Consider the following 25,053-nt stretch of genomic DNA (forward strand, 5'->3'; position numbering starts at 1 on the left):
ATGCGGGTTGTTGACCTCTACTACACTCCAGTCCTTGATTAGCCATTCTCTGGGCAGGTTGTTGCTAGCATTTAACCATGGAACAAGGCTCCACAGAAACACCTACCTGATGTTTGCATGCCACTTGCTACAGCTTCACATTTCACACAACTTTCTAAGCTGCTCAGTATCTGCTCTTATCTTGCTTCTTCTTCACTGACCAACAGATTATTTTCCAGCAATTTTGGACTAGCAGTTTCAACCATAAAGCAACATTATATTTTGATGCAGTGGTGACTAATTTACACACAGTCTGTCAAGGCTGGTGGCTGCAAGAAGCCAGACATTTTAACAGAGATAGTACCGGTAGCTCAGCAGCAGGGCACACAGGCTGCATGAAGAGGATCCAAGATTTAATCTTTGCTTGTCCAGCAACAGCCAGAAACGTCCCTTGGAAACTCTGGAAAGCCCATGGCCAATGCAGCAAACAGCACTGAGCAAGATGTACCAATGGGCCCTTCCAATATGCCTCCATGTCTTTATGTCCATAACATGCATATGCATTTTTCGAAAGTTACAATACAGCTTTGTCCACTTCTATAATATCACAGAATGATCACTCCAATCCCATTGGAGCTGTTTAGTAAATAAAGTGTAAGTTGTAGTTTTGACCCTGTGGTATTATTTAGTTTCTTGGAAGCAGTGAAAAGTATATTTCACTCTCCTCTGACTTTGGACTTGAAAGTGTGAAATAATATTTTGGGAAATAATATGAGGGCACAGACTGTGATGTTATCAGCTGTACTCACTGGGGACTTCTGCTACTTTCAGGGTTAGTACTTGGATTATGAATCGCCTCAGTGTCTCAAGGTCAATCTTTCACTGGACTCTTTCCCCCCATATTATAGCTGCTGGAAGCAATGGTTTTGAGAGCAATTTAGTGTGATGGAGCAATGGCAGAATAGCTTTTATTTTACTTTAATTTTCTGACAGTTCAGCTGAAAGTGTTCTCTGCTGGATTCCTCAGCAGTAGGGAGGTTGACTTGCCAATTTTGTTCTCCTTTGAGAATGGGACTGTTTATGTGTATGTTTTTAAAATGTGTTCTTTTCTTTATAGCAGGACAACACATAAAAAAAGGATCCTGGCTTCCTTTAAATAACAAATGCATCTTAAAATAATTGCTGAATTATGGGATTTGAGCATTTTGTTTCTGCTACTGCTATTGAAAATTGGTACTCATGGCTCCCTCTTTAGTGGCTTCCCATTTTGAGTGAGCCCACTTCAAATAAATTGTGTTGTGGTATAATTTTCTTTGCCCTTTAGTTCCAAACAATCTATACACAGTGGCCAGTCTCAACTATCTGTAAGTCATCTTGGGGGAAAGCCAGCTTGGGTGGTTTACCCCCTAGATGACTTGAGTAAGAGGCTCACAGTTTAGAGCTCATGATCTCTAACTGCTCAGCAGGTATTCCTAAGGTGCCATTATCTGTGCATTAGAATGTGGTATATAATTATCCATAGTGGTCCAGTGGTGGGCACTGTTGCTCATTAAAACGATGGGCACCCAGTCACCACAGGTCATGCTGTTTCATGCTACTGTTGGTAAGCCTATTGGGGTGTGCACTGACTGATGTTGGGGAGCTACTAATGTTGGAAAGAACCCATCAGATGGTACTTGGCTGGGGTGATGGTGTCAAACCTGGAGCTATCCCTAGATGCGTTACTTAGAGTTCTGTGTATATAGCACTCATTTCGAGCAATTCTTAGAAAGCTCCAGATACTGTCTAGATGTACCCCAGCTAAGGAAGGCACATATCTGATAGTTAAGACTTTACTGACCAAAAAGAAGCACTTACAGCAACTCCCAGATCCCCGATGTCAGGGACTGGCTGGACGAAGAGGAGTGGTGGGAGGCACCAGCCGGGAAACCCCCAAGGGAAACCCCAGAGGAAGAAGGCTCAGAGCCAGGGTATTGTGGTGGGACACTGAGGAGAGATTGGGAGGAGGGGGAGCTGGATTCTGATGGGGCAACAGGGTTTGGTGAGCAGGGAGAGCCTGTGACAGGCAGCAGTTCAGGCTCTGAGGCTGAAGCAGAGGAGGCTGCTGCAGACTCCAAGGACTCTCCCTCGCCTCCTGGTCTCCAAGAATGTGCAGAGTAATGAGAAGAGCAAACCAGAGCTGCACAGATGTATTTTGAGATGGCTTGGGAAGCATCCTTTTTTTAAGGAGAAGCCTTAGAAAGGGTGGAAGTCAGGGACCGTCAGTCCTGGCAACTGCTCTATAGGGGCAAGACCTGCTAGGAAGGGTTGCTAAGTTGTATGAATAAAAAAAAAACCCAATAACTTCACTGACAATTGACCTGCATCTGACTCCAGCCCCCCCCCCCCCACTTCCAGCCACTAGACAGCTGTCCCTGACAGCACTCTGTGGGTCAGTTGCAGCAACAGTGAGACCCTGCCCCCTGCCATAGCTGCCAAGTTATCCCTTTTTTACAGGGATTTTCCCTTATGCTGAATAGGCTTCCTCGCGAGAAAAGGGGAAACTTGGCAGCTATGCCCCCTGCTGGCTTCTATACCTTCCCTTGATTTGTTGCACACTCGCAACCTGAGACTTCTCCTGCATGGAGCTTGCTACTACTCTCCCTGCCTTAAGCCCCTCCTGGTTCTGGGAGACAGCGGGGCAGGGGAAGGTGGGTAGATTACTGATCTGCCTGTTGCCAGAACAGCCTTTCCTTCCGCCATATCCTGAGTGCCTTCCTCCTTCTCAGACAGCCCTGGCTGACCCTCCTTCCCCTACCTTAGCTCTAGACTTGTGGGCTGTGCCACACCCCATACATTGCTGGTCCCCTCTCCTGGGTCACTCCCCTGATCCCCTGCCTCCCTGCCCTCAATGCTCTTCAGAGCCCATAACAGATACGCATCGAAGTTGTTTCATTTCACAGTTGGTAGCGTTGGATGAGAGATACAACCCTGTCTTGGGAGATAGACCCTCTGAATTCGTTAACTAGGGAAAACATGTCTCCTATTGGAATTTTAAAACACTACTCCTTTTACAGGTGTAACACAGAGAGTGACTGGTTCCAGATCCATGAGAACATCATCAAGAAGCTCAACGCTCGTTACAACCTTACAGGATCTAATGCTGGTAAGTCATCTAGCTGATTTTCTTCTGCAAAATTTGAAGAGTCAGTATGGTGTAGCAGGTAGTATTTTAGCTTTCCACACAGCACAAAATCTGGTATCAATTCCTGCTTAACTTCTAAGCTTTCTGGATAGCCTTTTGGTCCATTCCTGAGTCCCATGATGTTTTATTGACCCCCCCCCCAAATAAATAAATAAATATGGATGGCCTTGCCATCTTAGGCTGGTCACCATCTTTCAGCAGACGCTGCCCATACATTAGCAAACAATTTTGGTTTTGCAACCATGAGGTCTGAAAATTTGCTTTTGATTTTAAAAACTGAAGACAGAGCTTTTCATAGCCCTCCATACAATTTCTGCCAGCGAGTATATAAGGTATATAAGTAGTCGTGCTAATTTAAATGCAACTAATCACAAAGAAACAGTTTAAGAAAAGAGACTCAACTAGCACCATCAATCTTATGCAATTTTGGATGTGTGTTTTCAGCATTGCCCCAGAGCATTAGCGGTCTTATCTCTGCACATGACATTCTGATGGGCTTTGTGATGACGGTGATTTGCTGCAGAGCACATTTTAATGTAAGGTGAATTTGCCATTTTAAATTCATGATGCAGCGGAACCCTGGCGACATGGGAGATTTGAAAGAGTTAATGTAATGGGAAAGTCAGCATGCTGCAGTCTTAATTAAAAAGTAGTAGGGTCATGGTGTGTGCACTGCATTTAAACTTTAGTGCGTTATATTGCCCTGGCCTAAAAGAGTACTTATTAGTCTTAATAATCCAAAAGTTATAGAGGCTGTTGTTGCATATGTTTGGCCAAGATATGTGCATTTTTTCATGCTGCTGACCTGCACATGAGTAAGCCAAGTTCAGTGAATGAGGTTTACATACTTTTACAGATACATTTAGAGATGCAGTTATTACACTAAGAAACCATGCATGTGTGTGTATTCTCCCATGAGATAAAGGAGGCTTAATTTAAGCCAGAATGTTGTCTTATCCTGGTTTATGTAGTAGCTGTAATGTTAATGAATTACAAGCTTTAATTCCACACCCAAGTGATCAATTTGGGGCTTTTTGCTAGAAATTTGAAGCGTGTGAAGGTCTGTTGTTGTTGTTGTTGTTTTAAAAAAATCATTTTGAAAAATGCTGCACCAGAGATCCACGGACAACTAATTTACAACTTATATCCCTCCTGCAAACTTCAATGAGCACATGATACAGCCCAGTGGAATTTCTGAACCAGTTTTCATTTAATTATTCCATTATGATAGTGTTTGTTATTATTAATTAATTAAATTTGTATACCACCCTTTATTCAAATATTACAACATAAAAATACAAAATGAAAATGCAGAATACATAATAAAACAAAAGCAAAAGCAAAACAAACCAATAAACCACAGAGACATTTAAAAGGTCTTAGAATGTTAATTTGCCAGACGCCTGGTTGAAGAGAAATGTTTTTGCCTGGCGCCTTAAGATAGGTAATGAAGGCGCCAGGCGAACTTCCCTGGGGAGAGCATTCCAGAAATGGAGCCACTGCAGAAAAGGCCCATTCCTGTATTGCCACCTTTCCAGGGCCGTCTTAAGCGGGTCGGGCGCCCTGGCGCTGTGGTCCGCGGATCGCTCTGACGTCCCCGCCCCGCCCCGTTTCTTCCCACGGCTGGTGGGCGGGCACAGCGCGGTTTCCGCGCAGTTTCGCCGTGTAGCGCCCCCCTGCCGACCCAGCGCCCTGGCGCCCCGTGCCACCCAGCCTACCCCTACAGCCGGCCCTGCACCTTCCAGGGGAGGCAACGAAGAAGGACCTCAGATGATGATTGCAGGGTCCTGGTTGGTTCATGGTCCTTGAGGTATTGTGATCCTGCACTGTTTATTCTGCCTTTCTTCCATGAGGGACCACAACTTTCCAGGGCTCCCAGGCAATCTTCCACCTAGCTCCAGAAGCTGCATATTTTCAGCATGAATTGCCTCCAAATGATGCCTCAGAGACAGCATTAATGTCAGAGTCCTAAATACATTTACTGGCAGTGTAAACCCCAACACAGCACGTCTTAATTCCAAGCAGATGTGTATAAGATTGTCCTGTAGGTAACATATTAGTCCATTTCCATACTGGTGTTTGTTCTTGTAGGGTGACAATATCTAAATCTTACAGACACCGTTTCTCAATTCTCTGTGTGTATGTGCATTGAGACCTTTCATTTTATTGAACAGACTTTCTCTGAACCTGTATGGTATTAAATACATAAAGGTAAAAGTAAAGGACCCCTGACAGATAAGTCCAGTCATGAACGACTCTGGGGTTGTGACGCTCATCTCGCTTTACAGGCCGAGGGAGCCGCCGTTTGTCTGCTCTGCAGACAGTTTTTCCAGGTCATGTGGCCAGCATGACCAAACTGCTTCTGGCGCAATGGAACACCAAAACCAGAGCAGCGCACAGAAACGCCGTTTACCTTCCTGCCGGAGCAGTACCTACTTACACTTTTTGGCATGCTTTAGAACTGCTAGGTTGGCAGGAGCTGGGACCGAGCAACGGGAGCTGACCCTGTCCCAAGAGGCTCAGTGGTTTAAACCACAGTGCCACTCACGTCCCTATTATATACATACCCTCACTCAAATAGTAAAAATGTGGCTACAACGTGAGCTCACAATCTGCAGCTGAGGTCTGCTGGTTGATTGTCAGCTCTTTATAGTAAATGATGTGGAAATTGCATTATAGAACTTTTGGTGCAAGGCGAAGCTGCACCATATCATCTAGAAAATGTTCTGTTCTGGTCTCTTTCCAGTGCTGTTTTTCTAGGGGAAAAAGAGGTGCTGAAATTCACCATGAACACCTCTCTTGAGGTCTTAACATGGCAATGGTGCCCACCAGCAATGGTGCCAGAACCCACCTAAGAGGAGTTATGGCTGACAAAAATCCCTGCCTCTTTCTATAGAATACATTTGTCACCATATTGATAATGCGCTTCTTCCTGCTCACATCAAGGAGGAAAGGAACTTATTTACTGCAACCTTCTTGAATTTGGCTCTCTTCCAAGTGTTTTGGACTGTAGTTCCCATTGATAAGAAGAGCCCCACTGGATCTGGGCAAAGGCCCATCTAGTCCAGCATACTATTCTCAAAGACGATTTGCCAGTTGGCTGGGCCTGAGGGCATCTGCAGTCCAAAACATGTAGCGGGCACCAAGTTAGGAAACGCTGACTTGTTAGGTCTCTGATTCAGCTTGCTCTCGAATATGCCTCTGTTTAGTTCAGAAATATACCAACAGCACTTGAAGAGTTGTGTTTTATACCCACTCTCCCTGGCACCCATACGTTAGAGTGCTTTTGTATAATTGCTTTTGCACTCTTGTGACAGGATATTAATCTGCCATTTTAATCCTTCATTACACTTCTGAGGGAAGGAGATTATGTACATTAGATTTTGATGTGTTTAAACATCAATTGTCACTGAAGGCTGCTGTTAGAAAGAAATTCAAGGCAGGAATGATGCTGAGATCTTTGTGATTCAACTTAAATACACACAGCATGGAAGCATTTCACTTTGTTCTCAATAAAAGGAAAGCCAGGGCAAATGAACTTTGGAGATTTTTTTGCTTGGTAATTATTGCTCAATTAGCTTTAATTATTACTTGACAGTAGAGGAGAAGTATTTTGAGATTTTTGATTAAAATAAAATAAAATAAAAGCTATGCACATATATCTGGTTCCTGGATGATTTTTTTTTTAGATTATTCTTTTAAAGATTTAGAAACATGGGGCCCTTAACCCCAACAAAAATGGTGATTCTATGAATAACACTATTTCTTAAGGGGTAGGAGATAGCAAAGCAAATGAAACAATAGGCATAATTTCATTGGCCATTTGCACCTTCAGTCAGTGGCTTGATTTCAACATAACACTTAACTATGATTTAGTGTTACTCATGCACTCTCCCTTCCTTGTCCTTTTTTGATGCAACCACGAGGAAGAGATAAGAAGTTTTCATTTCTGTTTTCAACTAAGTTCAGTTGCCATTATGTAAACAGTGGTATATCAAGCCAGGATCAGAAACTGTTTGTCTGGATTTGCACATAAGGACAAGCCATGGTTACCTGAAATTGGAATTCCCATGCAATGTTCATGTTTTGAAATTAATGGTCAGCTAAGGCGCACGAGTATTGACTAGAAATCAAGATACTGGAAATAATACATTTTGCTTCTCACAGCATGAGAGGGAGAGCACACTCTGATCTCCAAGATGAGCGACGCTTTGCCTCCCGGTTTATTTTGACAGCATTCAGACACAATGATAGACTGTAGCTTAGCATTACGGGAACAAGTTTGAGCTTGTTGTGAGTTTTCAGCTCCGTTCTCTTCTGACCAGAAAGTTTTGCTTACAGTGTATATATCTTCATGACTCAAATCTCAGGAAGCCATGCGCGAAAAGATGATTTTAAATACAATCATGACTTCTAAGCCAATATAATTATTGAGGTGAGCACTGACTCATGATGAGGAGTAAGTAGTTAGTCATAGCAGATGGTGATAGGACACAGCATGGTTTCCATGAGTTGGTTTTGACCTCTCACGTTTGACAAGCACTGCTTGGGGGGATTTAGGATAACTGAAAGACAAACTTCTCTGTTGTGTTGGAAACGTTTTATGGGGCCATTCTGGCAGGCTCATCTGGTTCCTTGCCCATCTTATGCACATTTAGCCGAAGCCTCAAATTTTGGAGCACAGTTACAAGAGAGGGGACAATCTGCCATCCATAATATAAAAGCCAGCTCCCAACTCCAGTGTGGCTAAGGAACAGAAACGACGGCTGGACCTTGCAGAAGAAAGGGCAAACCTATGGCGACGGAACTTGCTCCATTTCCTAAGACACCCATTGAAGTCTCTAGTACCTAGTACGGTAATTAGACTGCAGTTTGGGACACAGCTGCTGCTGGATGGTGGTGGTTGCCAGGCCCTTCCTCAGATCATGTGCTTCTAACAAGCAAGTTTAGCCCCTGATCCTTGAGCAGGGGTGGGGAACCTCATGACCAGGGAACCAGATGTGGCCCTCCACAGGCCTTTCAACTCAGCCTTCAGAACTCTCCCCAGACCATGCCTCTTACTGGTCCTGCTTTTTGCCCCAGGTGCTTTTGCTGGGCTGGAGTGTGTGCTTGTGCAATTCTTGCTTTTCTGGATTGAAGACAGAGGGGTGTGGGGGTGTAAACTAGCTTATAGATAGGTAAAATTTACTTTCATTGCTCCTCCCACTTTCGCCTCTGGTCCTGCCCACTGCTGACATGTAGCCTACTGACAATATTGCCTAGAAGGGTTCCCAGTTTTAACCCTTCCCTCCTTCCTAAATACATAAACACCTATCACTCATGCCTGAAGGTAAAAGTAGCAAGATGTCATGTTATCTTTTTCTCCCTTCCACACCTTCCATTCCTTGACTTTTCCTGCATCTTATGAGTGTGTCACTCTTCTAATTATGCATGAAGATGTGAATTTATCTTTGGTTCCTTGCTCTTTGGCCCATTATGAACTTAATGCCATGATTTTCTGTAGAATATAGCAAAGCTAAGGCATCCCCCCCCCAATTGTACATTGTAAGCTCCTCAAGGCAAGGACTTGACTTGTTACTCTGTAAAGCACCATGATGGCATTATATTATGAAATACCCGGTAATAAGAAGGAGAAGGAGAAGGAGAAGGAGAAGGAGAAGGAGAAGGAGAAGGAGAAGGAGAAGGAGAAGGAGAAGGAGAAGAAGAAGAAGAAGAAGAAGAAGAAGAAGAAGAAGAAGAAGAAGAAGAAGAAGAAGAAGATGGAGGTAAAATCTGCCCCCTCCCTGCAACCTGACATTGCATAGCTCTGCTTTGCCCAAAGGAGCCCCATTTAGTGGTGCTGGAGTGGACAACATGGTTATCTTCATCTGTTGGTGTGCTCCAACTCCCACCAACCCTGACCAACATGATTGAAGTTCATGAATAATGGACATTGTAGTCCAGCGATGTCTAGAGGGCACCACGTTGACTGCCCCTGTAAAGTGGTAATACATTTGTAGGCACATAGGTGTCTGATATCCATGCAATGTCTTCACACCCATTCTGAATATTGTAACGATGAGCACGAGTCTTGCTGCACACAAATTGCGCCGGTTCTTCTTGATCCGCACAGCTCATTTATCGGTCAGAAAATTTCCACACTTCCACCCTCATTATTTTCACTGACTGCTATGCAATGTATTGTATTTCCCCTCTCATTACTTGCACTGGCTATAATAATCTAACACAGCCAAATGTTCGAGCTGCTATGTGTTCAGCTGGATGCTCAAGCCATGATTATCTTCCTACGCCAGCTTATACTTTGTTTACATTTTAATGCTATTAAATTCTGCTAGATTGGAAAGGTGTTTCGTTATATTGTTATAGTAATCTAAACAAGAAGATAATGTTCTATTGACTAAGCTCACTTTGAACGCCCTTGCAGCAATGGCTTAAGGTAATTGACAGCTACAGTTTTATTAAAAAATTATGTTGTAATAGGACATTCAGTAGCTGCCTTGTACCAATAAACTATTGTTAGCATCTCAGGCTATCATTCATCCTGTTTCAGTGGTACCTGAATTGTGCAACTTCAAAAAAAGTAGTTCTATTATGAAGCATAAAGACTTCACGTAAAATTTGCTTGTAGAAAGCCTGGAAGGCAGTTGTAACCCTAGTTAAACTTGACACCTTTTCAGATTTCTGTGCTATACCGTGTCCTTGGCACAATATATACAGTATATATAAAATGGCTTCTCAACAATGGAGCAAACCTTGCATGAAAGTGAGTACTGGTCTCCTGTGGCTTCAGTATATTTAAAAGGTACTATAATACAGTGCCTGTCTGGTCCCAGTGGTCTTGGCATTTGCTCAGGCTTATTAACACTTTATGTTCAAATGAGCTGGCCCACACTTTCGTTTAGTAGGCTCGCAAACATGGGTCACTTCTGACTCTTTGCACTCCAAGGAATAGCAGGTTGCATCAGTATTCAGGAAAGCTTTTTCGCCAACTGGAAAGAGGGTTGCAATGCTTTTTATCAGGACCCAAATTGAGATGCTGGTACTTAACCTTTTAAAGTTGTAAATGACTTGGGACCTCAACACCTGAACAAGTAGGTGCCTATTTCCACATACGCTCCAACATTTCTCCAAAGAAAATAGGGACACCCTAAAGGTAAAGATACCTCTGACCGTTAGGTCCAGTCGCGGATGAATCTGGGGTTGCATGCTCATCTCACTTTACTGGCCGAGGGAGCCGGCGTTTGTCCGCAGACAGTTTCCGGGTCATGTGGCCAGCATGACCAAGCTGCTTCTGGTGAAACCAGAGCAGTGCACAGAAACGCTGTTTACCTTCCCGCCGGAGTGGTACCTATTTATCTACTTGTACTTTGATGTGCTTTCGAACTGCTAGGTGGGTAGGATCTGGGACCAAACAACGGGAGCTCACCCCGTCTCGGGGATTCGAACCGCCGACCTTCTGAACGGCAAGCCCTAGGCTCTGTGGTTTAGACCACAGCGCCACCCACGAGGGACACCCTAAATAAATAATAATAATAATAATAATAATAATAATAATATACCCCACCTATCTGACTGGGTTGTCACTCTGGGCGGCTTCCAACACATATAAAAACATAACAAAACATTAAGCATTTAAAAACATACCAATCTAGCCTGTGTTTTGAGATCTCCTACTGAATATTCTTCTTCAGTTGCCTACTTTTTTGGAGATACAATACTGATGCCCTGGGTTTGGAACATCATGTGATAGAAGCATGGTTAGTTGTGGCAGGACTCAGACTCTCTTCCTACTTGCAGTCATTGAATACTGGGAAAGATCCCTCTTATACTCAGCTGCATGTATGTACTGAGAGTACTGTGTGTTTGCAGGTGAGGGTGAGGACTGCAATCCACATGCACCTATGCAATGTAAATTGAAAGTGGTATTTGAGCAAGTGAAAAGGGCCTTAGTCTAAGATGCTTGACAGCTTCAAGTCCTGGGTTAAAAGCTGCTTTTGTGGTTGATATTTTCCTGCTTCCTGGGTGAAATACAATTCTCCAAAGGAAGTCTGAGGCAGATGAAAGAAGAGGTTGGAGAAATCTTTAAATGCTAATTAGATTTAAGGTCTTGAACTTTAAAGTGTTTAGGAAGAATAACAAGATTACACGGCACCAGGCAGTGCAGAATATCTTATTATTTTTAGCAGACTTCTTCTTTGAAGTAATTGTAGTCTGTAGCAAATGTGTCCTTGTCTCTTAGAAGGCAATAAAAATAAATCACCCAATTTAATAAACGTCTTAAGCAAAGTTATTTGTTAAACAGTAAAAAATAATATGGCCAGTGATTAAAAAGTCCCCCTTATATAGTTGTGTTCACATGTGCATTTACACACACACATCTGGAATGAGTTGAGAATCGAGTGATCACATCTCTAATGTTAGAGCATGTCATCTGTGGTCCCTTTTATCATGGGCAAAATACCCATGAAAATCACAATAGAAGGTATGGGGATAATGTTTCTGGACCAATAGACAGAAAAAGGTGTAGCCATGCTGAATATGTTTTGGAAAAATTGAGACTGTATAATAGGCATGGGGAGCCTCAGACCTGGAGGCCAAATGCAGTTCTCCAGGAGTCTGTCTGATGACTGGGACTTTCCTCAGGCCACACAATGCCCTCAGCCACAACAATCACCAGGCCACTACTGCATTTAGGTTTCGTATTCTGGTATTTGGAGGTGAACTACAGTACTGCTTGTGCAAACTAGTTTCTCCTGTACAGACACTACTGCAGACTACAGGAAGGGAGAGAGGCATCTGGAACATGCAAGTGGGAGGGAGTGGATGAACCCAACAGCTGAGCCATGCTTTTGTTGCTACAAATGAAGCAAGCCAATGTCTCTTTGGATTTTGCGTGCAGCATGCCAACTTCGCCTATAATATGGTTACCAGGTTTTTTAAATGAATCTGGGGACACTTTTTTTTGGAAGCTAGCAACAGGGAGTCAGTAGTGGGGATGGTGGGGCTTCCGGTCCAGCGCCAGCGCCGATCGGCAGGGTCTTTGTCTCGCTCCGAGACAGCCCGTCTTTGCTAGAGGAGGGAGGGCAGCGAGAGCAACGCTGCATCCCATAGAACCCCGGGTCGGGCGTCCTGGGGGCAAAACTGCTCGGCAGAGCCCAAAACCGGACTCCCCAACCGTCCGGCTGCCCTAGTAAGAGCGCCGGAGTGAGAAGGGTCGAAGTCGCGGGGGCCATTTTGAGCACCATCGTCGCTCTAGCGGGGAGAAGCTCCGAGCCGGAGGCGGAGAGCGCTGGATTCTTCCAAAAGAAAGAATTAGAAATTAAGACTGTAAGTAGTTCTCAAATTGGATTTTGAATATTAATCTGGACTAATTTGGATTTGGGAGAGAGGGAAATAAAACGGAAGCCACCCCCTCCCACCGGTAGTTAAGGAACAGTAAAATAAATACCCGAAGCCACGAACTGAATGTTTAAAAGGTTTCCTCAAAAGACATAAAAGGTTCTCCCCTGGATGCAGGGTAAAAGGGGAGAAGGACGATTCTCTGCAGAATGATGAAAAAGAAAGAGGAAAACCTTTTGTTTCCCCGGGAGCCGGCAGCCCAGACAACCCAGCGAGCTGACGAGGATTTATAAATGAGTTTTACTTCATTCAGACTCTCAAGAAGCTAAGAGTATATGCTTTGAAATGTTTGAATTGTGAAATGTTGGTTTGGATCTTTGTGAATCTGGAATTGGAAAATGTAACTACTTTGCTGAGACTGGGAAAATAAGCAGTGACCATTTTCCACCCCACACGATAAGCAGTGACCTTGACAAGACGGAACTATGTCAACAAAAAGCTACTCGCCTGAGTTCCAGCGGATTGTTTTGACAGCCATGTGGGAACTAAAAATAGGACTATGCCGAGATGAGATCCAACAGCAGGAACTAAAGCAGCAATTTCAGATGGTGATTGCTGAATATGATTTTTCAGATGATGAGGATATTGAAATGGAAATGGAGGAGGAAGATAGCGACAATGATAGCGATAGCAATTTGGATGATCTGGTCAATGAGGCGGACTCTGACGTGGAGCATGAAGAGAACAACGATGAGGACTGGGACAATACAACACAAAATGAAGCACACCACAAGGAAAAAGTTGATATTGCCTTACAAAAAGAGAAGAGGAGTACCCCTCCTTTGAGGAGGGAACGACAGGAACCAATGGAATTACAGATTTCCCACAAGGAGAAGGACATGAATAACTTAAGAAGGGGAGAAATTCAGGGGGGCCCTATGGATATCTGGAGGATAAAACATTGGAAAAAGGGGGTGGGATGAAGGAAAAATGGGAGTGTAATTATTAGGACGGATTATCAAGAGCAAATTAGGATTGTTGATTACGGAATTTGCTGGGTTGGGGGGAGGTAGTCGGAATCTGGGGAAGAAAGGTTATATTGGGATTTTTTAGAGTGTAAGAGTTAATTATGGGAAAAGTTAAAATAAAAGAAGTTTAGGGATTTAAAATTTTAAGAAGTCTATTGAGGGGGGAAAAATTAGGCAAGGGAAGAAAAATTGGATAATGAATTATAAGGATTAAGAGATTTAGTGAAAATGGTATTAGCTAAGTTTAAAATTTTTATGAAGAGGAAAAGTAAGTTGTTTATAGATATGGAAACTGATAAAGAGGATAGTAAAGGGAAGAAAACTGGGAAAGGGGGGAGGTAGGGGAAGCCCACAAAATATGGTTTATCAATGTAAATTTGAAAAAGATTGTTTTTATTATTGTCTTTTGTCTTTTGTCTTTTTTATTATTCTTTTTTTTTAAATCTCTTTTTTTCCCTCTTTTTTCTTTTAGTGTAGCTTTTTTCTTTTTGGATTGCTGGGTGGTTGTCTCTCTGCTTTCTGCTCCTGGAGCTCTCTGGTGGCAGGGGGGGACTCTGGGGGGGGTGGGGGAGGGGGGGACATAAACTCATCTACAAAATGGAACATCTTCAACTGCCTGCCTGCATGGGATACTCCTGTGGCAGGGGAGGACCCATGGGAGGGGGGGTGGAAAGAAGGTGGAAAATTTATCTATGAAAGTGTTTCTTTTATATATGTTTCTTTTTGTAATCTGTAAAATCAATAAAAATTATATTAAAAAAAAGTAGTGGGGATGGTGAGGCAAAAGATCCTGGGCCCAAGCACACATGCATATTGTATAATGGTGCAAAGCCCTTCTTTCGCACCCTGTGAAACATAAATGCGCAGAGTTTTTAAAAAAACGGGTAACGGCCACCCGCCCATAACGCCCTAGCCTCCCCCGATCAGTTAAAACAAAGGGGGAAGGGGGCAAGAGATCTGTACCGCCGGACGTCCCCAGTTCCCTTTCAGCAGCGGCAGTGGTAGTCAGCAGAGTTGGTGCCCGCGAGTTTGCCTCCCAAAAGTCCCCATATGATGTGTGTTGCGCACAACACATCATATGGGGACTTCTGGCAAGGAAAAATGGCAGGCGCCATGGCAGCAAGCAGCTCCTGAAGCCAGCCAGAGCCAACTGTGCTACCAAGCTGGCTCCGGGCTGCTGAGGCTGCCACTGCCACGTTTCCCGGGGACAGATTTGCAAATCTGGGGACATTCCGGGGATGGAATTTGTCCGGGGACAGATTTGCAAATCCAGGGACTGTCCCCGGGAACCGGGGACGTCTGGTAACCCTAGCTTATAATCTTTAACTGTGAAGCCCTTATTTCTGAATGGTGCCAATTTTTTTTATGGAACCTGATGATCTCTGAAGTCAGTTTGCATGGGAAAACAGATTTCCAATCTCTAGAACACTTTATGGTCCCCAAGAATTGGTCACCCTCAGTCTATAGAGTACCTGTTATTGGCCCTATGAATTTACGTGCTGCTTGTCTAGATTCTTTTGACAGATGGCCCCTGGTGCTCCTCTGGAAAAGTGAAGAGTGACTGATTCTTGACTGTTTCCTTTTCCTTTTATAGGTCTAGCTGTCTCTCTGCAGCTGCTACACGGAGACATTGAACAAATCAGGAGGGACTACACATCTATGTTTACCCATGGAGTATCGATAACAAGAAAGCTGGGCTTTTCCAATATTATCATGCCAGGTGGGTTAAAGAATCAAGATAAGAAAAACCCTATCCTAAAGTGGGAATTAAGGTTCGAGGTGGTTGAAAAGACACTTGTCAGCTGGATCAGAAAGCAGATAGATAGCTAGTGCAGCAAATTGTACAGCAGACTATATATGTTCCTATCAACCCGACTTCTGCAAAGAGGTGGGCGATAGCATTTTATACCAGCTGGTTCTTCTGAATTACCTCCAAGGGCCGCTATAGCTAAAGGGCATTGCAGCAGCTACTCCATGAGGTTACAAATGATGATAATGGAAAGTTACTTCTTTTTCCTTGGTGATTTTTTGTAATGCTTAGATTTTGCATCTTCCATGATTAAGCATGCTCACATGGAAATAAATCACACCGAAAGCAGTAGGATCTAATTCCAAGTACAGTAAATCTTTGTACTTCTGGTCCAAGCCTTTGCAAAAGTGCTGTGACTAAAGACATGATTAACTGTCTCTGTGATGGAATTTCTGAATGACTGGTAAATTATACCATGGCAAAAAGGTTTGTGTGTCTCTCTGTGTGTTTTAGGGCAAGAAAACAGACATTGGGGAAGAACAGTTTAGACTTGAGCATGTCCAGGTAGACATGATTGACAATGGAATGAGGAAAGCAGGAGTAAAGTTAGGATGATAGGAAGTGGAGAGGTTCGGGCATCAAAGCAGTTTGATTTAGGTGCTTAGGCAGCAGCTGGCTTGCTTAGACAGGAGTGTGTAGCAAGAATTTCTGGGAGCTTTAGCTCTGAGAATCAAATGGAGGGTAGCTATAAATCATCCAGTTCCAGATGCAGCAAGTATTGGCAGAGAACCACAAGTTCCTGTTGTTAGATGTTTGGGACTATTGCACAATTAATTGTTGAAAGCTAATCTCAGAGCTTTTAAACAGATAATTCTCATTTTTGCTTGGTCTGCATTTTTGCCTGGTGTACAGAAGCCAGGAAGAACCCATTTTGGATACTACATAGGTCCTTCCTCCCTTTTATTTCCTGTTCAGCTTTATGTTGATTGTGGGGGTGAAAGGCTAATCTTCTGCCACGTCCTGATTCTATCCAGAATACCATGCAGATTATTTGAAGAATCTTCTCCCCAAAGTCCATCATAAATAACTGCTTGAAGTTCAGCAGTATCCACTAGCACTCCAGCTTTCTTTACCTTTTTTTGTGTTGTTGTAGTTTGGTAATTTGAGGAAATGTCATCAAGCACCCTGGAAGCTGGTGTAACTGATGCTAATGAGTAACAGCTTTTACCGAGCACCAGGCATCCCTATTAGCTCTATTCCATCCTTTGCTAGCAGTGCATGATATAGCGGCTCTCCGCTGTGCGTTGTCACATTTTCCTCTGGCTGCTATAAATAATTTTTCTTCTTTTGACTTCCCATTGTGAGGCACAGTGATATTCTGTGCCACTATGAAAATGCACATTACAGCCGAGCAGTGTGTGGCCAGCTGCTGGTAGACTTCAGCAGCTATGTAAAAACTGCGCTACTGTAGCTGTGATGGACTTTGCTTAAAAATATAGATTTTGACATCAGCTTAGTAATTGGCTCCATTCTTTTGTGAGCCTACTGAACCACTTTTGTGAAGATACGGCACATGCTGTAAAGGATATATATATATTTATTTGAAAAGTCCGTATAGTTAAAGCTATGGTTTTCACAGTAGTGATGTATGGAAATGAGAGCTGGACCATAAAGAAGGCTGATCGCTGAAGAATTGATGCTTTTGAATTATGGTGCTGGAGGAGACTCTTAAGAGTCCCATGGACTGCAAGAAGATCAAACCTATTCATTCTTAAGGAAATCAGCCCTGAGTGCTCACTGGAAGGACAGATCCTGAAGCTCAGGCTCCAATACTTTGGCCACCTTATGTGCAGAGAAGACTCCCTGGAAAAGACCCTGATGTTGGGAAAGATGGAGGGCACAAGGAGAAGGGGATGACAGAGGACGATATGGTTGGACAGTGTTCTCGAAGCCACCAACACGAGTCTGACCAAACTGCGAGAGGCAGTGGAAGACAGGAGTGCCTGGCGTGCTCTGGTCCATGGGGTCACAAAGAGTCGGACACAACTAAACAACTAAACAACAACAAAAATCGTACCTTAATAATAATGAATTTTTGTTTTGCTAATTGTAGCCAGACACTATGGAAAATGAAAAGCATAAGGTTATCCTTCAGTGTAGGATAGACTTTGTTCCATGAATAACACACAGCTTTAATCAGATGGGATGGGCAACCCAAGGGACACAGTGGTTGGGGGGGGGTCACAAGCTACTTTAAATGAATTCAAATCTCCAGGGCCTGGTGAGCTGCACCCAATAGTACTAAAGAAGTTTGCCAATGTAATTTCAGAACCTTTGTCTATAATCTTTGAGAAGTGGAGAAAGGAAAACCCAGATAACTACCGACTGGTCAGCTTGATGTTGATACCAAGAAAGGTCCTAGAACAAATAATTAAATGGTCCATATCTGAGCACTTAGAAAAGGATGTTGTGATTACTAAGACCCAGCATGAGTTTCTCAAAAATAAGTCATGCCAGACAAATCTCATTTTTTAAATGAAGTTACAAACTTGGTGGATCAGGGGAATGCTGTGGACATAGTGTATCTTGATTTCAGTGAGGCTTTTAACAAAGTCCCCCATGATATTCTTGCCAGAGAAGCTGGTAAAATGTGAGCCTGACAAAGTAGCTGTCAGATGAATTTGTAGCTGCTTAACCTGGCTTACATGTGGCCTGGTAGTACATGTGAAAAGGATCTATGAGTACAGTGTGATGCAGCAGCAAAAAAAACTCTGACCCTATTCTAGCCTGCATCAACAGAAGTATTGTGTCCTGATCAAGAGAAGTCATAGTACTGCTCTATTCTGTCTTGGTCAGACCACACCTGGAGTACTGTGTCCAATTCTTGGCACCACAATTTAAGAAGGATATTGAGAAGCTGGAATGTGTAGTGGAGGGTGAAAGATATGATCAAGAATCTGGAAACCAAGCCTGATGAGGAATGGTTGGGTATGTTTAGCCTGGAAAAGAGGAGACTGAGAGGAGATATGATAGTCATCTTCAAATGTTGCTTTGATGTCTTGCTTGTGTGCTTCCCATCGGCATTTGGTTGTTCACTGTGGGAAACAAGTACTGGACTAAGTAGAACTTTGATCTGATCCAAAAGAGCTCTTACATTCTTAAACAGGACTATTATTCCTATATATCATGTGCATATATATTGTTTGTTGGGAAGAGGAAGAAGTGTGAAAGACTCAGCCATAGGCTGAGAATATTGTGTTGAAATCATTCTACTGTATTATGTTGAAATCACAAATCATCTGATTCTGTATGACACTTGAAAGTGTCTCAGATATCAAGCAATTAAACCTTAAAGCTTCAGATGTCAGTATTTCCCAATCATTTTCCAGCTCTATTTAGACCCATCCTAGACCCCATTGTTATAGTGGGGGGAAGCCCCCAGAAAATCCTCTTCTCCCTCAACAGCAGTAAATATTATTTTCTGCTTAGGGGCCTTTGTAATTAATCAACACTACAGAGCTCAGATGCTGGGTGTGAGCACCATCTACAGGGAAGTATTTTCATCAGATAAAAGTCTCCTTGAGGAATTAGGTTGTGTTATTTGAATCTGTTTCTGTCCTCTCTGTACTCACTGACTCTACTCTAAATCAAGAAGACAAAAAGAAGGTGTTGGATTTGTACAACTGGAATGCAGTTACAGTATTTGTTTTAAAGGGTTTACCATTATGAAATTACGGAATGCAAGAGCTGTGCCTTAGATTTTTAACTGTGTTAAGAATTTAATTTCCTGCTCTTTCAGATATTTGCTGTGCATTTGTCTTCTGTTTGTTCCCTGTGACTTAATGAGTGTACCTGTACAAATGGGGTTCGGGGAGTACTGTCTCACATTAATTTTTATTGTTGTTACACTATTCCAGTATTTATATACCGCTTTTGAACAAAATAATGTTTCTGAAACAGTTTAACCTGTTTTTTTGGGGGGGGGTTTAATGAAAATATAGAACAATTCAGGTTTTCTCCCCAAAAGGTTTTATATGTCTCAAAAGGAGCATAAATTAACCTCTTGAGGAAGAGAACATTCCACAACTTCACAGCAAGAAAAGCTAACAGAAATGCTACTCCAGAAGGGAAGGTCCCTGGAGCAGAACTGCAAAAACCTGGCAGGCTTATATGGGATAAGAGCCTTGGCTCCCGAACAAATTGGCTCCTGAACGCTGCAAACCTGGAAGCCGAACATCCGATGTGGCTTCCGATTGAGTGCAGGAAGCTCCTGCAGCCAATCGGAAGCCACACCTTGGTTTTTGAATGGTTCCAAGAGTTAAATGCAACGGAATAAGTTCGACAACCAAGGTACCACTTTACCTGTCTGATGACAAACATACAAACATTCAGCATAGGGGGCAGCCACAGATCTAATCTGTAAAGCATTATGTGTTTCAAAAAGTAACAGCAGGCACCTGTAACCTCGCCCTGCAAGGCACCTTCCTGCTACCCAGCAATAAAATTCAGCTTTCTTTCTCCTTAGTTGCTTACACTGAAAACTGCCGTATTTTCTCTTCTGCGACACATACAACAGGCAGTACAGTGGTACCTCTACTTACGAATGACTCTACTTACGAATGTTCCTACTTACGAATGGAGCTCCGTCCGCCATCTTGGATGCGGTTTAGATAGGATTTTTTCTACTTACGAATTTTTAGATAGGGTTGCTTCTACTTACGATTTTTTTCTCCCAATGCATTCCTATGGGATTCGACTTACAAATTTTTTCGACTTACAAATGTGCGTTCAGAACACATTAAATTCGTAAGTAGAGGTACCACTGTACCCTGTCTCAGCCGCTTCCCTGCCAGGCAGGTTTGCCACAAATTTCAGTAACAAGTACCCACCAGCCTTCGAGGTCATTATGCAAGCAATCAAGCTGTGCAGAAGCCCCAAGAGAGTCATCTCTTCGCTTGACGCAACCCAATATTATTCCCATAATAGTAATGTTCTTCCATTCTTGCAGTCAGGAACTTCTTGCTGATTGCAAAGTCTATAAAATTCAATTGGAAACTCCCCCCCCCTTACCAGACCAGAGTCCTTTGTCGCAAAGTTTTTCTGATTGTGTTAGCTATTGAAAAATAAGTTTAAAGCAATACAGTTAAGTAAATAGGGCTTGAACTATAACCATCCATAAAACTGTTATGAGCTGTGGGGAATGTAGCCTGTATTTCAGATGCCTCTCTCTTTCAGCTTTTTCAAGCCTTTTTCAAGTCGTCTGTGTCTGCTCTTATTAGGTATTCTATTGGGAACTCCTCCATTATATATCTACACTTGCTAATTGCCAAATGGCTTTTCTTGAATTGAGATTTGGGCTTTGTATTGGTATATGCATCTCTGGGCAAATGCATGCATGCTTTGTTTAAGATCTAGTATGACTATAACAGATTTACACGGGGAATGGATTATGAGGTTATTTCCAGCTTGAATGAGTCTTGATTGTTTTGTGTCTTTAAGCATAGTATTCCCAGTCACTTTAATATTATCTGCAGCATTAATTAAAATGCTTCCGGCTGTGGAATGATGATTCTCCCCCTTAAAATAATACATACAAAATTAGCAACCAGCTTCTAAGATACATACTGCTCTTGCCCTTTGTTCTGTTATAGAGTAATTATTGAAACACAGTTCGCTGCATAGTAGAATTTATTTTGTTCGCAGTGCCTGCCGTAATATATTTTTATGTGTTTAATAGGATTGTAACCTGGTTAAAGAAAAGTTACTGGAAAGCACATCAGCTGCTTGCATTCTCGTTCCTTCCACACTCCATCATACAAACTGCTGCATGCAGAAATAGTTGGCTTAACTAATACCTTCAGCTCCCCTCACCCATCTTTCCTCCTTTTCTTTTCTTTTTAAGATGGTGGGGGTGGGGGCTTTTTTCACCCCAAGGACCAGGTCAAGAACTGGCTCACCATCCACAAGCCATTTAGGGCAGATGGGTAGTGCTATCAGCTAGTAGGCATTGGCAGTGGGAACCTTTGAAGTTGTCCATTTGCAAAGGGCATTTGCAAATGAATGTTTCACCTTTGCGGACCAGCAAAGCTCCCTGCAAAGGAACAATATTGCTTTGCAGGAACGGTTTGATTTCAAAGCGCATCTGCAAATGGACAGCTTCCCGGGGCTCCCTGATGGACACCATCAGCAAACCCCTCTTGGCAAGGAACAATTGGGAGTGCACCTCCCACCCCCTCACTTCCAGGAGAGATGCCATCTGTATGTTCAGCTGATGTCGAAAAGAGCTCTGTGTGCATACAGACGGATGTGTGTAGTTCAGAGGGACCCTGAATGAGCCAAAGGCCTCCCTCACTTATATTGGTATTCGTAGTTTTCTCCCTGCACCAATGGAGTCCTATTGCTGCAAGAGTGTTGTTACACCAGCATGGTTTTGCCAGCTTAATGTTGTGTCTCAGCAGTACAAGGGGTTTAGGATGAGCCTCACCCTGTCCAGTGGGCATGTTCCTGAGAGGGGATCATGGTCTGATTATACGATTCTTTCAGAACGGATCCCATCTCATTATTACTATTCTCTCTCTCTCTCTCTCTCTCTCTCTCTCTCTCTCTCTCTCTCTCTCTCTCTCACACACACACACACACACACACACACACACACACACACAGTGTGATTACAGAGTAAATTTTATCTAGCACTCCTTCCTCCTGGGCTTATTACCCAATTTATTATTATTTTATTTTGCTATTTAAAGTGAAGATCAAGGCTGTGTTGTTTCTGCTTGGGTTAATCTTCAACTGTTTCTCCCCCCCCCCTCTCCTGCAGGTGAAATGAGGAATGACTTATATATCACAATAGAAAGAGGAGAGTTTGAGAAGGGAGGAAAAAGTGTGGCTAGGAATGTAGAAGTGACAATGTACATTGTGGACTGTGGTGGTCAAATCTTAAAGGTATTTTTCTTCTGCAAGCTTTCTCCTTAACCTTTCCTATTGTTTATTTTATTCTAAGTGGTAACCTTCTCAGTCAATGACAACCCCTAGATTTTATAACAATGTACAGTCCAGCTATCCAATAGAGAGAAATATGTACACTAGGTATTCATGGGGTCATAATCACAGCAATCAAGCACATAAATTGCAACTTCTAGTTAGGCCTGCACAGCTTGTGTGACCAAGCTAAACACAGCCCATGAATTATACCATGGCCTGCTGGACCTTCATAACCTTGCTTCTTTTGCAGTCCCAGGCAAGCCAAAAAATAAATAAATTAGGGAACCTTATTGAGCCTTTGCTTGAGAAGGTCAACTTGCTTGAGAAGGTCAATGAAGGGTTGGCAATGTTTCGTAGATGCTTTTGACGTCTTTTTTTTTCCAGAGTCCTTGTTAATTTTGGCTCTAAAGTAATGCCTTTAACCTGCTTTCTTTCTCTCTTCATCAGGATTTTATCTCTTTTGGCTCTGGAGAGCCACCAGCCACTGAATTTCACTCCTTTGTGCTTTACCACAACAACAGTCCCAGGTGGGCTGAGCTGCTGAAACTTCCTATTCCTGTGGATAAATTCAGGGGAGCTCATCTTCGCTTTGAATTCCGACACTGTTCCAGTAAGACCTATTCATAAGTTGTAGCGCTTTGGAGTTGCACTAGGCAGTCTCGGAGCTTTTCAAATGCTTTTCGTGCACACTGACTTAAGACAGATTTTCTACTCTTTGCAGCTTACTGGGAGAGGGAATCGCATTCGAAAACCAGCTATCCACTGGCATTAACAGCTTTGCCTTAACACTATCCTGCAGAAAGGGATGGGTTTTCTTCCATAACTATAGAGTTTATGAAACTCTTTACCAGGCTGCAGGTATTTGCAGCTGTAAAGGTTTTCCTCAATATCGGTGTCATTATTACTTGCCTTTCTGATAGTATTTGTTTTACCTAAACACTTTTCACCCCTACGAGGGTCAAATGCAAATGACAATTCTCTCAAACACAGTTCAGAAAAAAACCTGAAATGCTATAAGATAAAAGCTTCCTGCCTGCACAGACTGCTAGGGGAAATAATTGGAAGGTTCTAGAACAGGGGTGTGTTCCTCCAGATGTTGTTTAACTCCCATATTCCCCACAGGCTCCCCCAGCTTTGTTCTAAAGCAGGGGTTCCCCAGCTGTGGTCTGCAGACCACCATTGGTCCACAAGCTTTATTCAGGTGGTCCATGGCATGTCTATAAAAATACAATTAAAAATCATACAGCACCTAGCACAGCACATTACAAGCAGAAATATCATTATGTGGTCCACCACGACTTCCAGCAATTTTCAAGTGGTCTGTGTGGGGAAAAGTTTGGGAACCACTGTTCTAGAGATTTGCAAGGGTTGTGGGCTCAAATAATAGAATTATTAGGGAAGTGACATGTTTATTCCTTGAGGTAAAACAAGAGCACAGAAATAGGAGTAAGTAGGTGATTTTTTTCTAGAACATTTTGCCTTTTTTCTTTTCTTCAAAGCAATGTAAGGTGATATTGAAGGAGAGCTACAATTTACAGTTTTAGAAGTCTTTGCCTTCTCTTCTTCAGATATCGTACATTAGTATGTGTGATGAACAAAGTGGTCTGAGAATACAGCTTGTTTCTCCTTATCTCTTGCATTCTTGACTGTTGTCAAAGATCTCTGCAGGTATTAGCTAGGATCATTCAACTCTTTGAGTGACCTCAAGATCTGACTTTAGATTAGTCTCTAGTTTGGCTAGGTCTATATAGATGTCTTTCATCAACTTTTATTTAAAAAACATCACAAATAGTGATGTAAGTACGGAGTATTGCTTTTTGTTCCTAGCAAGCTGGCACTTTTAAGCACGTTTACTTGAAAGTAAGTTGTTTTGAATTTGAATGCATTTTAAATATATCCAGAATCAGGGTAAGTATTTTCAAAATAGTTGGTATAATTCCGTAATTTGGATGAGTCAAGGATTGTGCTCAGTAAAGAAAGATGAATTTGAATGGCATGTTATTAATTACTTTAGACCCGATGCTACAAGGAAGTAGCTGCCAACAGCGTTTTTGGGAATGATTCCTAACATGGCCATGAACTATTTCCTGCATAGATTTATGCCATCATGTTGGTCTAGTTCACACATCATGAAAAGCTATAGTTCGTCTTCAGCCATGGCTTAATTGTGAATGTAGCTCTCCCTGCTGCGTGGGTCCCTCTCCATCTTACAACCACCCACCCACCCACACCCTGTGCCTGTACAACTCAAACAAGCCATTGTATGGTATCACACCATCCCAACCTGGATCATGGTTTGTTTTAAAGAAACTAACCATCAGCACTAAGCCAGAAATCAAGTTCTTGGTTTATTTCTGGCTTAACACTCACATAGTTTCGGTGTGGACAACATGGCAAGCCATACTGTGGATTGTTTGAGCTGCCCAGGCACCATGCATGCTGGGAGAAAAGCTGCCTGGGGGAGCTACGCAGCAGGGGCAAGGCACATGTAAGACTGAGACAAAGTGGCTTATCACAACATGGAGATGAGGCCATTGTAAATCTCCTCCTTCACACTCCCATGCTCCTGGTAGCCTTTGTTGATCTCAGTTTTAATTGAAACATGTCCAAAAGTGTCCTGTCACATTGCTTTCTGTGTGAGTTGTGACTGTTTGCTGGATTGTGTCCTATAAGTAGTTTTGTAGGTTATGGATTCCTCACTATGGCAGAGGGCCTTCTCTGTAGTGGCACCCACCCTGTGGAGTGCCCTCCTATCAGATGTCAAGGAGATGACCTTTAGAAGACACCTG

At 42.8% G+C, this 25,053-nt stretch overlaps 1 protein-coding gene across 2 annotated transcripts in view; it reads left to right on the forward strand.

The window, feature by feature from the left end:
- The window catches only part of DOCK4 (dedicator of cytokinesis 4), a 245,094-nt gene that overhangs the window by 131,052 nt on the left and 88,989 nt on the right, over window positions 1-25,053 (forward strand). For both annotated transcript variants that reach the window (XM_035128338.2, XM_035128339.2), the window contains exons 12-15: window positions 3,036-3,124; window positions 15,125-15,250; window positions 22,101-22,225; window positions 22,712-22,874. In XM_035128338.2, the coding sequence (XP_034984229.2) occupies window positions 3,036-3,124; window positions 15,125-15,250; window positions 22,101-22,225; window positions 22,712-22,874 (503 nt within the window). The remainder of the gene's footprint in view (window positions 1-3,035; window positions 3,125-15,124; window positions 15,251-22,100; window positions 22,226-22,711; window positions 22,875-25,053) is intronic.

Source organism: Zootoca vivipara, chromosome 10 (assembly GCF_963506605.1).
Source record: "Zootoca vivipara chromosome 10, rZooViv1.1, whole genome shotgun sequence".
Lineage (NCBI taxonomy): Eukaryota > Metazoa > Chordata > Lepidosauria > Squamata > Lacertidae > Zootoca > Zootoca vivipara.